This window comes from Lithobates pipiens, unplaced genomic scaffold (assembly GCF_037356315.1).
Source record: "Lithobates pipiens isolate NorthernLeopardFrog02 unplaced genomic scaffold, aLitPip1_a1.2 Scaffold_22, whole genome shotgun sequence".
Classification (NCBI taxonomy): Eukaryota; Metazoa; Chordata; class Amphibia; order Anura; family Ranidae; genus Lithobates; species Lithobates pipiens.
The window spans coordinates 281,080,870-281,096,047 of NW_027507784.1; the positions used below are offsets into that span (position 1 = coordinate 281,080,870).

Consider the following 15,178-nt stretch of genomic DNA (forward strand, 5'->3'; position numbering starts at 1 on the left):
TACACAATGGAGAACACTGTGGTTGCAAATACTGCACATCCAAAATGTAAGTTGGGTGTAGGGGAGGATCAGGGGTCATGTAAGAGGACACAGCTCCCCCCATCTAAAGACAAATGTATTATAGATGATTTATTATGTCTTGCACAGGAGCGGTAAAAACTGAATTGAGTTACAGTGAGGTACTGTAGACAATGTGGTGAAATCAGTACTTCCAAAATCACCATAACAATATGACTGATGTGACAATTTGGTGAAAGTATACTGAGATCCACACTCATCCTTCTTATTGTGCTCCTCGCCTATACTGCTCACCATTTCCCCTTTTTTCCTGCCTTCGCACATCTGATCTTTTTCCTCTCCACAGCTACATTTTCATGCTGCCCGAGTTCCCGCAAGCCTTGATGCTTTCCTCCAAATATCAGCTAGAGTCTCACCCCACTGTTGTGTATTTTTTAAGTTCTGTGTATTGTCATTTTAAGACAATGTTATGCCATTTCTGCTTTAAAAGATAATAGCAGGAAGTTGGTGTGATTTAATAAAGATGGTGATCTTAAGAAAAAACAAACAAATATAAGGTCTTTAACGGTGTCAGAAGGAGACGCAGCAACCAATTATATATAAAAAAAATTATTTTGATACATCAGGGGACACAGAGCCATAGTAGTTACTATGTGGATTATAGGCCACCTTCAGGTGATGGACACTGGCACACCCTAAGACAAGAAGTGCCACTCCCTATATAACCCCTCCCACTATTGGGAGTACCTCAGTTTTTCCGCCAGTGTCTAAGGTGTTGGTCACGAGTAAAGATGTGCTGTGCTGAGCTCCACTGGAGCAATCCTTGCTGGGGCTAGCCATGCTGACTGGATCCATTCAAAGTGTCTTTTTTGAATGCTACCCAGGCCTCGTATCCGAAGAATGCCTGTGAATGTTTCTCTTTTTAGAGAGCTGGACTCTGGGATACTTTTTGGTAGTGAGGTCATAAAGTTTTTAATGGCAGGGTGCTGTTGCAGGTCCAGGATTGTGGGTTATTCGACGGACTAGGTCCGACGGCATTCCGGACGGACTTCCGGCGGAGGTCCGACGGACTTTCTGAGCGAAGCGGACTTGGCCACACACGACCGGACTAAGTCCATTCGAAAGACCGTTAGTTTTGAACATGATGACGTAAACGGGACTAAACAAGGAAGTTCAATAGCCAGTAGCCAATAGCTGCCTTTGGGTCATATTTGGTCCGTCGGACTAGCACACAGATGAACTGTTTTCCCAATTTTTTTTTTTTTAGTCCGTCGGATAGATTTGAAACATGTTTTATTTCTAGCTCCGCCGGACTTTTGGGAAAACCAAGTCTGCTGGAGAGTCCGATCGTGTGTATGCAGCATAATAAATCTTTTGAATTTTATTATGAATGTCTCCTTTAAAAATAATAATGTCATGCCTATATGTCACCACATCCTCCTCCGACCGAGCAGCAGATCATCCGGTAAGCCTATGGGGGGGGGGTTTGTCGCCCCGCCTGTTGCCCCCTATGCTGGTATTTTCCTGGTAAATGCGGTTGGATTCATTTTTTTTTAAAAAGGGGGAAAGCGTGATCAGCGGCCGCTCCCGGCTTATAACCCTCCCCACCGTGCTCTCTCTGGGTCTGAGAGGACCTGTAAATAGAATTGAAATAGGGGGTGGAGCCGTAGGCAATGCGGGGGGCGGGTTTTAATGGCGTCAGGGTTCTCTCAACGCCAGGTGCACATGGAGGCAAGTTTTTAAAAGCACATTGTGTGCTTCTACAGGCTGTGAAGGGACATAAGAGCAAAGAGGTGGCATTATCAGGTTTGGTGATACAGGCATTTCCTTTGACACATTGTTGTTACTGCTTCAGGCTAGGCATTAATAGCGGCAATTTTTCTGGACTATAGCCCTAGCAGTGTATGCATTCCTTCTGGTAGTGCCTCTGCTTTGTGCATCAGGCTATTAGCAGAAGGGGGACAAGGAACACCTCAAAGGGTTCTAAAGGAGCGGTTGTTTTGCAACAATCTAAATCCATGTCCAAGAAAATGTCATCTTCCTCTGAGAGGGATGCGGCCGGTCAGAGCGAGCTGTCAGGGGGGACTGGTGTCGCAGCAGCGCTGGAGACTTCAGCCCCTATATTTATTACTCGGGAGGTTTTTTCTTCTACCTTTTTAAGTTTGGAACAGAAGATTGATGCTATGGTCGCTCTCCATAGTGGGTCCAAGCGTAGCAGATCCCCATCCAGTGCTCAGGACCCATATACTGAGGAGCAAGGGCCAGGGGATCAGGAAGTTCTTCCAAAAAATCAGGAAGACACTGATATCTCCTCTTCCGAGGATCTGTCAGAAACCATGAATCAGATCGAGACAGAAGTACAATTAAATCACACTTGTTTATTAAATAAAAATAAAAAGATAAATAGAAAAAGCGTAGTCAAAGCATAGCCAGAGTCCAGTAACTGGATCGAGTAGTCAGCCAGGCCAGAGTTCAATAACCAGATCGGGTAATCAGCCAAGCTAGAAGTCGGGGATCCAAGTAGAGCAACAGCAAGCAGGATAAGGAGCCAGAAGGGATGTCAGCAAGCCAGTCCTTAACCTTCCTGGCGGTAATCCCGAGTCTGGCTCGGGTTAGGACTTTAAAATCATAAGCGGTAACCCCGAGCCAGACTCGGGATCGCATCGCTGGATAGAGCGAGAGGTTACTTACCTTGTCCCCTGGATCCAGCGATGTCCTCCGCGCTGTGTGATCGAGCTGTCCTACGCTCGATTCACACAGTGCCCGAGTGCCGCCGAGCTCCGTTCCCTGCGACGTTATGGCGCACGGGAGGGGAGATCGGCGCCAAATTCAAAAAAGTTAAAATACACAACACACACGGTACTGTAATCTTACAGATTACAGTACTGTATAAAAAAATGACACACCCCCTTTGTCCCTAGTGGTCTGTGCAGTGCCCTGCATGCACTTTTATATTATAAATACTGTTTTTTCTGCCTGGAATTTGGAGATTGTCCATAGCAACCAAAAAGTGTCCCTTTATGTCAAAAGTGATTTTAGACCAACTAGAAAACAGCGATAATAAATTAGAATCACTTGCAGAATTGAGCGATAGAGGTTTGTGGGGAAATTCGTCATCAAACACTAAATCTAATGACAGCGACAATTCTGCAAATGAGCAAATTTCAGTGTTTTTGGATTTCATTACATTATTGAATAATTTTTATTATTATTTATTATATTATAAACTTTATCATACCCGGGATGTCTGCTAGACTTGTTTGACTGGTTTGAACAGATTTAAGAGAGTTATTCCTAAGAATTACAGGACTACAATATAAAACGCCAAATTTCCATGCAAAATAATTGTATCGCTTTCAGCACCTAAAACCAGAATGAATCATACCGCCAGGGAGGTTAAACAGAACCGCAGGAGATGGTTTCTTGTGATGTGACCAAGGGGAAGTCAGAGGTGAAGTGAGCTGGACAGCTTTAAGTAGGCAGGTCAGACGAGCATGATCAGGAACAGCGGAGCTGTGGAGAGAGATGAGAACTGGCAATTAGCCGACAGCTGAGCAGCCAGCCCAGAGAAGGAGCAGCCAGCCCTGACAGGATCCTTATATGGAGGGAGCAGTCTCACAATAAAGACTGTTAGTACACTTCCTTACTAAGTTGGTTCGCTCAACTTTTTTACTGCCTGTAGCGCAGTCTATTGATGAGCCCACCACTGGTTTGGGATCACTAAAGCCTCCCCAATCTTGGGATGCCTTTCCTATCCATTCATGGCTAAAAAAGCTGATGTATTCTGAATGGGAACACCCAGCTAAGCATTTTTTTCCTCTAAAAAAAGTTTTTTATACTTTATCCTATGGAGGAGAAATTATATAAGAAATGGGGGGTCCCAGCAATCGATGCTGTGATATCCTCGGTAAATAAAAACCTCACTTGTCCTGTAGACAATGCGCAAATGTTGAAGGATCCAACAGATAAAAAGTTGGAATTTCTTTTTAAGAACAACATTTCTCTTGCAAGTTCAGTTGTGCAGCCGGCTCTTGCGGTGATTGGAGTATCTCAGTCCATAAAGGACCAGTTTGGGGAGATACTTAAGATTATCCATGATCAGCAGGCGCAGCAATGGGCTGGCATATCAGAAGCACTATGTTTTACGGTGGATGCTATGTTTGGAGACGATTTAGATAAATATATTCAAAGGATTTCTAATGGGAAAAGTTCTCTTTTACCAGTTAAGAAGTTTAAGCATTTTTCCTTTAAACGTACATCTTCTCCAGTGCCAGGAGCATCTGACTCCAGACAGTCTCGAAGGCCTCCACCGTCGAGCTCAAGAGGAAGACCTCAGGGGCAGTCCCAGGGCCAAAAGAGGCCTTGGGGCAGGAAGCCCGCAAAGCAAAATACTAAAGCCTTCTTATGAAGGGGCGCCCACGCTCGCTTGGGTGGAGGGAAGGCTTCTACAATTTTCAAAGATCTGGCAGGAACATTGTCAAGATAGATGAGTGACTCCACAATTTCTCTAGGTTACAAACGAGAGTTCCAAGAATTCCCGTCTCCCCGTTTTTTAAAATCAAACATTTCCAGTGATCCAGGAAAAGGAAGTCTCTCTTTCTAGCTCTGGATCATCTCTTGTCCCAGAAGGTAATATCAGAGGTTCCCACAGAAGAGCAGGGTTCAGGGTTTTATTCAAACCTCTTCATGGTTCCAAAACCAAATGGGGAGGTAAGACCCATTCTAGATCTCAAGGATCTGAACCAGCACTTGAATATCCATTCTTTTCACATGGAGTCAATCCGATCGGTTGTCTCCATTCTACAAGGAGGGGAATTTTTGGCATCAATCGATATCAAAGATGCCTATCTCCACATTTCCACGCTTTGAGGTCGAAAATCATCATTTTAAGTTTGTGGTTCTGGCATTCGGTCTAGCCACCACACCGCATGTGTTCACAAAGATCCTAGCGCCTCCTTTAGCCAGGTTAAGGGCTTAGGATATAACAATTCTAGCCTATCTACACGATCTGCTTTTAATAGATCAGTCACCGGTCTAAACCAAAGTTTAATCTCAGCCCTAAGCTACCTGGAATTCCTAGGCTGGATCAACCTAGAAAAATCCTCCTTAAAAGCGTCAAGCAGATTACAGTATTTGGGGATGATCATAGATACCGTTCAAAAGAAGGTATTCTTACCCCAGGCAAGAATCGGCTCCATAAAAGAAACTGATTTGACTTGTCAAAACAAAGAGAAATCCTTCCATTCAACTGTGCATGTAATTGTTAGGGAAGATAGTGGCCTCCTTTGAGGCCATTTCTTATGCGCAGTTTCCTTCAAGACTGCTGCAAAACACCATTCTCTCGACCCGGAACAAGAAAGTTTAGGCTTTGAACTTTCTAATGCGCTTATCCCCCGAGGTGTGTCAGAGCCTCAATTGGTGGTTGGTATCCAGCAACCTTCAACAGGGGAAATCCTTTCTACCAGTATCTTGGAAAGTGGTACCAACGAATGCCAGCATTCTAGTCTAGGGGGCAGTCCTGGAAGAAGCATCTGTCCAGGGGAAGTGGTCCAAGTCAGAAAGGACCTTGCCCATCAGTATTCTAGAAATTCGAGCAGTACGTCTGGCCCTAGAGGCCCGGACGCTCAGACTACGGAATTGTCCTGTCAGGATTCAATCCAACAATGCCATGGCTGTGGCCTACATCAATCACCAAGGGGCGCAAGAAGTCGTGCAGCCCAAAAAGAGGTGAATCATGTTCTAGCTTGGGCAGAAAGCAACATTCCTTGCCTATCAACGATTTTCATTTCAGGGATAGAAAATTGTCAGGCGGACTACTTGAGTCGCCAACAATTGTTTTCAGGAGAATTGTCCCTTCACCCCAACATCTTTCTGTTGATATGTCAAAGATGGGGTGTTCCAGATGTGGATCTCTTTGCGTCCAGATTCAACAACAAGGTCAACAACTTTGTGTGAAGGACGAGGGATCCTCTGGCATACGGAACAGATGCCTTGGTCTTTCCATGGGATCAGTTTTCACTGATCTATGCATTTCCTCCAAATCTGCTGCTTCCGCTCCTTCTTCGCAGGATCAAGCAGGAATGGAAAGAGTTGATTCTGGTGGCCCAGAAGATCTTGATTTGCCAAGATCATAAAGATGGCAGTAGGGGACCCTTGGACCCTGCCATTGTGTCCAGACCTTCTCCCCCAAGGTCTGGTATTCCATGCTACCTTACAAATGCTAAATTTAATGGTTTGGCTATTGAAACCCACATTCTAAAGGACGGTGTTAGTAAGCCGGCCTCCAGAGTCATATACTATAGAGTCTTGAAGGCATATGTCTCCTGGTGTGGATCCAGGGGTTGGCACCCCAGAAAGTATGTCATAGGTAGGATCCTTGAATTCCTGCAAATTTGATTTGAAATTAAGCTGGCCTTGAGTACTATCAAGGGCCAGGTCTCAGCCTTATCAGTATTCTTTCAACAGCCTCTTGCTTCTCACTCTCTGGTGCGTAGCTTAATTCAGGGGTTAATGCGGATTAATCCTTCTGTCAGGGCACCCCTGAATCCTTGGGATTTGAATTTAGTCTTGTCGGCTTTACAGAAACAGCCTTTTGAGCCTATACGGGAAATTCCCTTGGTTCTTTTGACGAGAAAAATAATCTTTTTGGTTGCCATATCCTCTGCCAGAAGGGTATCGGAATTGGCGGCTCTGTCTTATAAAGAGCCATATTTGATTATGCATAAGGACAAGGTGGTATTGCAGCCTCATCCTGAATTCCTACCAAAGGTAATGACAGGTTTTCGTTTAAACCAGGATATTGTTCTGCCTTCCTTTTTCCCAGAGTCTCGATCTAGGGAAGAGAAGTCACTACATTCCCCTGATGTAGAGTGAGCAGTCAAGGTCTTTTTAAAGGAGAACTCTCAGATTTGCAAAACAGATGTTTTGTTTGTACTGCCAGAAGGTTCTAAAAGAGGACAGGCAGCATCAAAATCTACTATTTCCAAATGGATTTGTCAAGTGATTGTGGTCTAAAAAATAAAATTCCTCCTTTTCATGTTAAAGTGCCCTCCACCAGTGCTTCTTGGGCGGTGCATCACCAGGGCTCCATGGCTCAGATCTGCAAGGCCGCAACTTGGTCTTCAGTCCATACATTTACAAGATTCTATCAAATCGATGTAAAAGGTCATGAGGATATTGCCTTTGGGTGTAGTGTACTGCAGGCTGCAGTATAAGTCCTCTAGTCTCTTAATGCCCTACCTTTTTTGTTGTGTCTCCCTCCCTTCAGTTGCCATTGCTATGGGACATCCCACATAGTAACTACTATGGCTCTGCGTCCCCTGATGTATGAAAAGAAACATGATTTTTAAAAACGGCTTACCTGTAAAATCCTTTTCTTTGAAGTACATCAGGGGACACAGAGGTCCCTCCCTTCTTTGGTATACATGTATATTGCTTGGCTACAAAACTGAGGTACTCCCAGTAGTGGGAGGGGTTGTATAGGGAGTGCACTTCTTGTCTTAGGGCATGCCAGTGTCCATCACCTGAAGTTGGCCTATAACCCACATAGTAACTACTATGGCTCTGTGTCCCCTGATGTACTTCAAAGAAAAGGATTTTACAGGTAAGCTGTTTTTAAGGTTAAAAACATTAACATTTGTAATAAAAAATTTTGATTATATATTTGGTTGCTGCGTCTCCTTCTTAAAGTCCGTACATTTATTATTTTCTTAAATTCTTTCTTGGATGAGGTATTTATATATAGCCTTCCATTCTCTTTCTAAAGATGGTTACCTGTTAACAGTCTTGGTGACCTGTTAACAGTCTTTCTGCACTGCTGAGTCACAACACTCACCTCTCCCAAACTCTGTTGTTCTCCTCTGCTTTTCACTTCATTCCATCTACCAGAATTCTCCCCTAGTTCTTTGCACTACCTACTCTTCCCCAAGTTCCTCTCCAGGTCCTTCTACCCAGTACCCTGGACACTGCAGCAAGGGGGTTACCTTAAAGCCTAAGTGTATAGAGGCTCCAAACCTTATGCCGTGTACACACGACCAGACTTTTCGATGGACTAGGTCTAACGGTCTTCCTGACAGACTTTTGGTGGAGGTCCGACAGACTTTATGAACAAAACGGACTTGGCCACACACGACCGGACTAGGAAGTTCAATAGCCAGTAGCCAATAGCTGCCCTTGCGTCATATTTGGTCCGTCGGACTAGCACACAGACAAACGGTGTTCCCAATTTTTAGTTCATCGGACTTGAGTCCGTCGGCTAGATTTGAAACATGTTTTATTTCTAGGTCCGTTGGACTTTTGGGGAAAAAAAGTCCGCTGGAGCCCACACACGATCGAAATGTCCGATGGATTCCGTTCCGCCGGACCAAGTCTGACGGAAAGTCCGGTCATGTGTACGCGCCATTACAGTACCCCATATTACCATTCCTTTGACCTGCTCTATTCCTCCAATTCTGATCCCTCTTTGGAAATCTAGTGCTGAAATTGAAGCCACCTCTCAATACAAAAATCAAAGACCTTTGTATGTTAGACTGTGGAAATATCAAAATGTGTGAGTCTGGCTTTCTCTTACGAAATTTCGACCGGCAGTAAATTCATTGCTGAGTGGCTGGTGATTAGTGAAGTCCCTAAAACCAACCTACCCAATCACCCTGTTTAAAATGTTAGGACAATAGCAGGTTAGTGTCTATGGGTGTAGTATTTCTAGTAATGCAGGCCCTTCTCCTCTCCAATAATACATTACACTTGTGTGTTGAGAAGATATTAGTATATAAAACTGAGAAAGTGCTTACCAAATGTTTTTCTTTTTTTTATTGTTCCCAAGTGGTAAAATGCTGCAGTTCGCATCTGATTTTGACTCTGGTACCTAAAGAAATGGAAACATATTTGAAAGCATATAATGATGCCTTTAGTAGACACTAGAGAGCATTTTTTTTAAATTATATCAGGAATTAATAAACAGTATGAAATTGTGCATTAAAAGACAACTGTAGTTTTATTAATTTTTTTGTTAATTAGTGCCACCCCTCTTACTCCCCCGAGAGCTGCCCACTTGGTCTTATTGTTACCTTCAGCCTTGATGCAACAGGTTTCACTGAGGCCCCACTCAAAGCATCACAATCTTTTGTCTTAAAGGAGAAGTATAACAAAGCTCTTTTGTCCCTACTTCTCCTGTGGGTCACAGGAGTGCACTTAGTTCTGCTCTCCTGTGACCCAGATTCAACTGACAGTGGGTTAAAGTCCGTTGTCAGCTGATGTCTCTCCAGCCAATCCAGACTCTGGAGGAATCCCAACTTTTTTTATGAGATCCACGCAGATTCTTGACCAGCAGCTGAATTAGCCTCTCTGTGCGCTGCTGAGAGCCTGAGCCAGCCACTCCTACTTCCACATTCTTTTGCTCCAGTGAACACTGGAGGGGCTGAGCACAGAGTGTTAGCTGGCAGTCACCTGAGAATTAAAGTGGTTGTATACCCTTTTTTGTAACTTTTACCTACAGGAAAGCCTATAATAAGGCTTACCTGTAGGTAAAAAAATATCTCCTAAACCTGTACGGTTTAGGAGATATTCCCCTCGGTATGCGCCGCTGACTGCAGCGGCGCATGCGCACGAGGGGATTCTCGGCCTGAAAATCCGGCAGTGGCCGGCGGCCGGAAAGAAATCTCCCGCGCGCATGCGCGGGAGTGACGATATCGCGGCTCCGGCCACTCACAGCGCCGGAGCCGCGATACCCGGAAGAAACGCAGAGGGAGCATGTCAGCTCCCTCGGCGTGGATCGTGCCAGATGTCGGGGCCTCGTTCTAAGGTAAGTATTTCATAATGAGCTAGTATGCGGTGCATACTAGCTCATTATGCCTTTTGCTTTGCAGGTGTTAAAAAAAATAAAAAAAATAAAAAAAATAAATAGCGGGTTTACTACCGCTTTAAGTGATAAATGATCTTTGATCACTCAGTTCTAGGGCTTAGAGGTGGCAGGGACAGATGCCGCATCTATGCTGCACCCACCTTTGTTTGTTTATTGTTTTGAAATCTCACACTTCTCCTTTAAAATGGCCTATCCTACAGGAATGGATAGGACTGTTGCACCCATGTGCAGTAAGAAGCTTCTTTTTTTTTTTTAACCACTTGAGATCCGCGCTATAGTCAAATGACGGCTACAGCGCGGATCTCCTTTTCCGGGACTACGTCTATTGACGTCGTACCGTGCACGAGCGGCCTGCGCGCCCTGTGATCGGCGAGTCTATGAGACTCTCCTGATCACCGATCCGTGCAAGGGGTCGATCCCGACCCCTTATCACGTGATCAGCTGTCAGCCAATGACAGCTGATCATGTGATATAACGGAGCCGGTAATCGGCTATTATTCCTCCTCGCGCTGTCAGCGCGAGGAGAAAAAAAAAAAGCCGATCACCGGCGGCCGTGATCGGGACATCAGTCCCGATCATGGCCAGCCCTGCTAGTGCCCACCTGCCCCCTGCCAGTGCCACATTAAAAAAAAGTAAGTGCCCCCGTCAGTGCCACCCAGCAGTGCCCATAGTGCCACCCAGCAGTGCCCACAGTGCCACCCAGCAGTGCCACCCAGCAGTGCCACCCAGCAGTGCCCACAGTGCCACCCAGCAGTGCCCACAATCTGCCTCAACAAAGGTGCTGCAACCCAGTGCCACATATCCGTGCCCATCAGTGTCATCTACCAGTGCCCAGCAGTGCCGCCCATCAGTGCCCAGCAGTGCCACCTATCAGAGCCACCTATCAGTGCCACCTATCAGTGCCCATCAGTCCCATCTATCAGTGGTACCTATCAGTGCCCATCCGTGCCACCCATCCGTGCCACCCATCTGTGCCACCCATCCGTGCCACCTTATCTGTGCCCATCTTTGCCCATCAGTGCCGCCTTATCTGTGCCTATTAGTGCCGCCTTAACTATGCCTATCAGTGCCCACCAGTGCAGCCTATCAGTGCCCACCAATGCAGCCTATCAGTGCCCACCAATGCAGCCCATCAGTGCCCACCAGTGCAGCCTATCAGTGCCGCCTCATCAGCGCACTTCAATGAAGGAGAAAAATGACCCGTTTGCAAAAATTTTATAACAAACTATTAAACATGTTTTTTTTTTTTTTTTGGATCTTTTTTTGTTTGTTTAGCAAAAAATAAAACTCCGAGCTGTAATTAAATACCACCAAAAGAAAGCTCTATTTGTGGGAAAAAAATGATAAAAATTTCATTTGGGTACAGTGTTGTATGCCCGCGCAATTGTCATTCAAAGTGCATCAGCGCTGAAAGCTGAAAATTGGTCTGGGACTGAGGGGGGTTTAAGTGCCCAGTAAGCAAGTGGTTAAAGGAAAGGCTGTGCGGATCTGAGCAAGGCCACACAGTGAACACCAGGGGCTAAAGTAACTCAGGGAGGTGAGGAGAGCTAATAAAAAGAAAGCAGACCTAAACTCTCAAGTCATATTTGCTTTTCATAAACACTTCGATATCCTAGCATGTAAAATGGTTAAAAAATGTATATACTACCAAGTTACTTCACTTTTATTTCTATTGCCCCTTATTCTACTATTCTAGAGCTTCTGCTTCCCCCTTCCCCTTCTTCTTTTCCTAAAATGGTAAACACCAGTTTTGAACTCTTGCCTAGATGGTTCCCCATTGCTTAATACCTGTACATCCATATTTACCCAGCTTGTATTTGCTTTAAAGTACTGTACCTGTTCACCTGTTTTCACATTATTAAAAAAAAACAGATCCAACGAGTGTGTCATAGCAATTATATTACTGTATCTATGTTTTCAAGACAAAACCAAAGCAGTGGCCATTTGTTTGTACTGTTGGAATATTGGTGAGGGGACGCACTGGACGCCTTTGCTGCCATTGTGCTTTGTGCTGGGTGTCCAGTGCACTGCTGTGCCTTTAAGGAGGGGTGGGCTCCTTCCAGGCTCACCTGCCCTTTGCCTATCCATTATAATGCATGTGCTATTACTATTGAGGCTCCCAGTTAGGACTGCAGGTAATAATGGGGTGCCTTGCCATGGCCTCCACAGCTTACACATGTATTTGCAAATGTGTGCTAACTAAACCCCTGTTTTTAACACAAACTGTTAGACAGGGTAATTTGGTAGGTAGCAGGCTGGCTGGCGAGTTGAGCTGGGAATTTTCTTTGGTTTTGTTTTACATGCATTGCTCTTCCATGTGCTTCTTGCTGTGAAGGCCAGTTATAGGTGAGGGCAGTGGCTATTTGTATGTTTCCATCTCATCTAACGACATTGGATATACTTGTATTGCATGATTTATACCAACCAGGTTCTGTGATGATAAAGCTGAATATATATTCAGTACATCTAATGAGATGTAATATGATAAAGTTCTGACTAAACACGATTTCTTGCAACCCTACTGTAAATAATATTTTCTATGCCAATTCCAACTGCTTTATCTGTGTCCTTGTTGTTTCTTATAAATAAAGAATTAACAATAAATATTTACAAATAGTCACCTTTTATTATTATACAGGATTTATATAGTGACAACAGTTTGTACTTTGCAAAATTAAGGGGGACAGTAACGTTAGTGTCATGGATGAGTAGTCAGTTCCCACTAGGAACAGACTTGCTGACCACGACCTGGTAGTAGCAGCTGGAGCATGGCAGTGGCGTAGGCCACATAAGAGACACAGGATGCTTTGGGGAATCACAGAGCGGCACAGGATATTGCAGAGACTGGATGCCACTGAGAGAAATAAAATCAGCGAGTCTGCTCATTCAGTGAAGTTAAGAGCCCTAAGGCCCCTTTCACACGGGACGGATCAGTGATGAACCGCCCTGTGAACATCCGCTTGCTCAGCGGGAATCGCTCCGTTGATCCCCGCTGAGCCAGCAGATGACAGGGTGGTCCCTGCACACCATCTGTCCATGTTCATCCAATCCGCTCTGCAGACGGATAGAAAAATAGGATGATATCGGGTGACATCGGCTGTTTATCCGCTGACACACGCTATCCCATAGGGATGCATGTATGTCCGTATTTCATCCAAAAAGGATGGATGAAACATGGACATACGGCACATGTGAAAGGAGCCTTAGAAAGGACATGCACAGTGTCTAAAGAGCTGCCTAGTCTTCACCAGGTCACTCTGCAAGGGCTGATGCCTTTTGCCGCTGACAACTCCCAGGTGTCACAGCCCTCTGAATCACCCAAGAGAGCAACAATCCAAGATGGAGTATGGAGATACATGAATGATTCTGGTGCACTACTGGAAGGCTTAGAATATAAGAGTGGCAGTCAAGGCTGCCAAGGGCAACAGATTACAGAGAATAAAATGTATTTTTGGGAAATGAAGATGGGGTAGAACAGGAACACTAAAACTGGATGTCAACTAGCATGCATAAGGTCACTGGTGCAGGACACAGGCTGAAGTGCATGGAGTCACTGGAGCAGGAGACAGGCTAGAATGCATAGGGTCATTAGAGAAACATGCAGGAAACAGGCTGGAATGCACAGGGAGTGGAGCAGGGAACAAGATGGAGTGCATGGGGTAATTTAACTAGGATACAGACTGAAAGGACACTGGGAAGACTCAGGATTGCTAGCCTGGAGGTAAGAGAACAGAGCACATGAGACAAGAGACACTGGGAATACACTAGAGCAGGTACTCAGGGATCACAGAGGAGATCCTAGCACATGGGGTTTGCCTGCTAGTGTGAGAATGCATTACTTGAATTCAAAGCAACACACGCATTAACTCTTTAAGGTCCAGTTCACACTGGTGGGACACGAACGTCATGCGACTGTTGATCCGACTTTGCCCTGCGACTATATTCCGACATTGATCCGACTTCCATGCGCCTTTAATGAACTGGATCCAATTTTGATCTGACTTTGAGTTGAGTGTGACTTGGGTCTGGTATGGATTTGGGGGGGGGGGGGGTGCGCAGCTTCCCCCCCGAATCCATACCAGATCTAAGGGATTCGGGGGGCACTTCACTTTTTTTTTTTTTTTCCAATAAATTTTGCATTGCTAACATTGCACACAGCACAACACACAACAGGAGTGCTACAGGAGCAGGGGGTCTTCTGTGAAGTTTTCATCTCTGAGCACATGCTGCATGTCACAAATCAGATCAGTTAAGATGGTGATCTGACTTGGACGTGACTTCCATTATATTCTTTTGGCTGAGATCGCACCCAAGTTGGACCAAAGTAGTGCAGGAATCTTTTGAAAATTCAGAGCAACACAAGTTGGATCAGTTAAGAAGGCTTTCATAAGAAAACCTTGATTTGAAATGTCATGCGACGCGCTCTCAAAGTCAGAGCTCATGTCGTACCAGTGTGAACCGGGCCTAAGATGGTTTCCCTATGTGATTGGCTGCAGCGCTGGCAGAACCCAGAAGGTGCCGCACACAGAGGGAAAGACCTGGTGCTGGAACATAAAACAGGTGAATGTGACAGGTACAAAACAAATCAAGACTAGAGTGTAAGGAGAGCCTAGCTTGTGAGAGCTTAAAATCAAAACGGAAGGGCAACCGATACAAAAAGTACAAACTGTGAGGGTGGAGCAGATGGAGAAGGTGCTCCAGTTGTTAGGTGGAGGTGGGACAGGCTTCCCTACAGAGATGAGTCATCAGGACTTGTCTAAAGGCAGACAGAATAGGAGATAGCCATACAGGCTAAGTTAGGGAGTTACAAATGATGAATGATGGGAGAGGTTCTGGAGAGGTCCTGGAGGTGAGCATAGGAGAAGGGGACATGGGAGCTAAAGAGGAAGAAGTCTTGCAAGAATTGAGGCAGTTTGGGTGATATTTAAAGTGCCCGTGTTCTATCAAAAAGTGCCCGCAGTATTGAAGGGCACTCCAGCTGATTTCCTGATCAGCTGGCGTGACATCACCATGGTGCATGCGCACATCGTAGGATGCATTTTTCGACGGGAGATACCATTTCACGGCCACAATTTAAAGCTATGCAAACAGCAGAGGGAGACCTTAGTTGTCAGATTGTGCCTCGCTTTTGCAGGGCGGGTTGTGGCGGTGTTGAAGGGCGGATTTTGTCTGTGTTGCAACCCACCCTTAGACACAGGCAAAATCCGCTGTTCAACACACCAAACCCATCCTGCAACACAGACAAAACCCGACCATGATCACACTGTAAACCCGCCCCGCAACAGCGAGGCACAATCTGAC

General features: G+C 45.3%; 1 protein-coding gene across 4 annotated transcripts in view; it reads right to left on the reverse strand.

The window, feature by feature from the left end:
* IL4R (interleukin 4 receptor) overlaps positions 1–15,178 on the reverse strand; it is a 200,340-nt gene that overhangs the window by 8,776 nt on the left and 176,386 nt on the right. For 3 of the 4 annotated variants that reach the window (XM_077449110.1, XM_077449109.1, XM_077449111.1), the window contains one exon: positions 8,808–8,881. In XM_077449110.1, the coding sequence (XP_077305236.1) occupies positions 8,808–8,881 (74 nt within the window). Of the gene's footprint in view, positions 1–3,318; positions 3,532–8,807; positions 8,882–15,178 lie in introns of those variants that run through there. The other variant, XM_077449112.1, reaches the window with a different exon arrangement.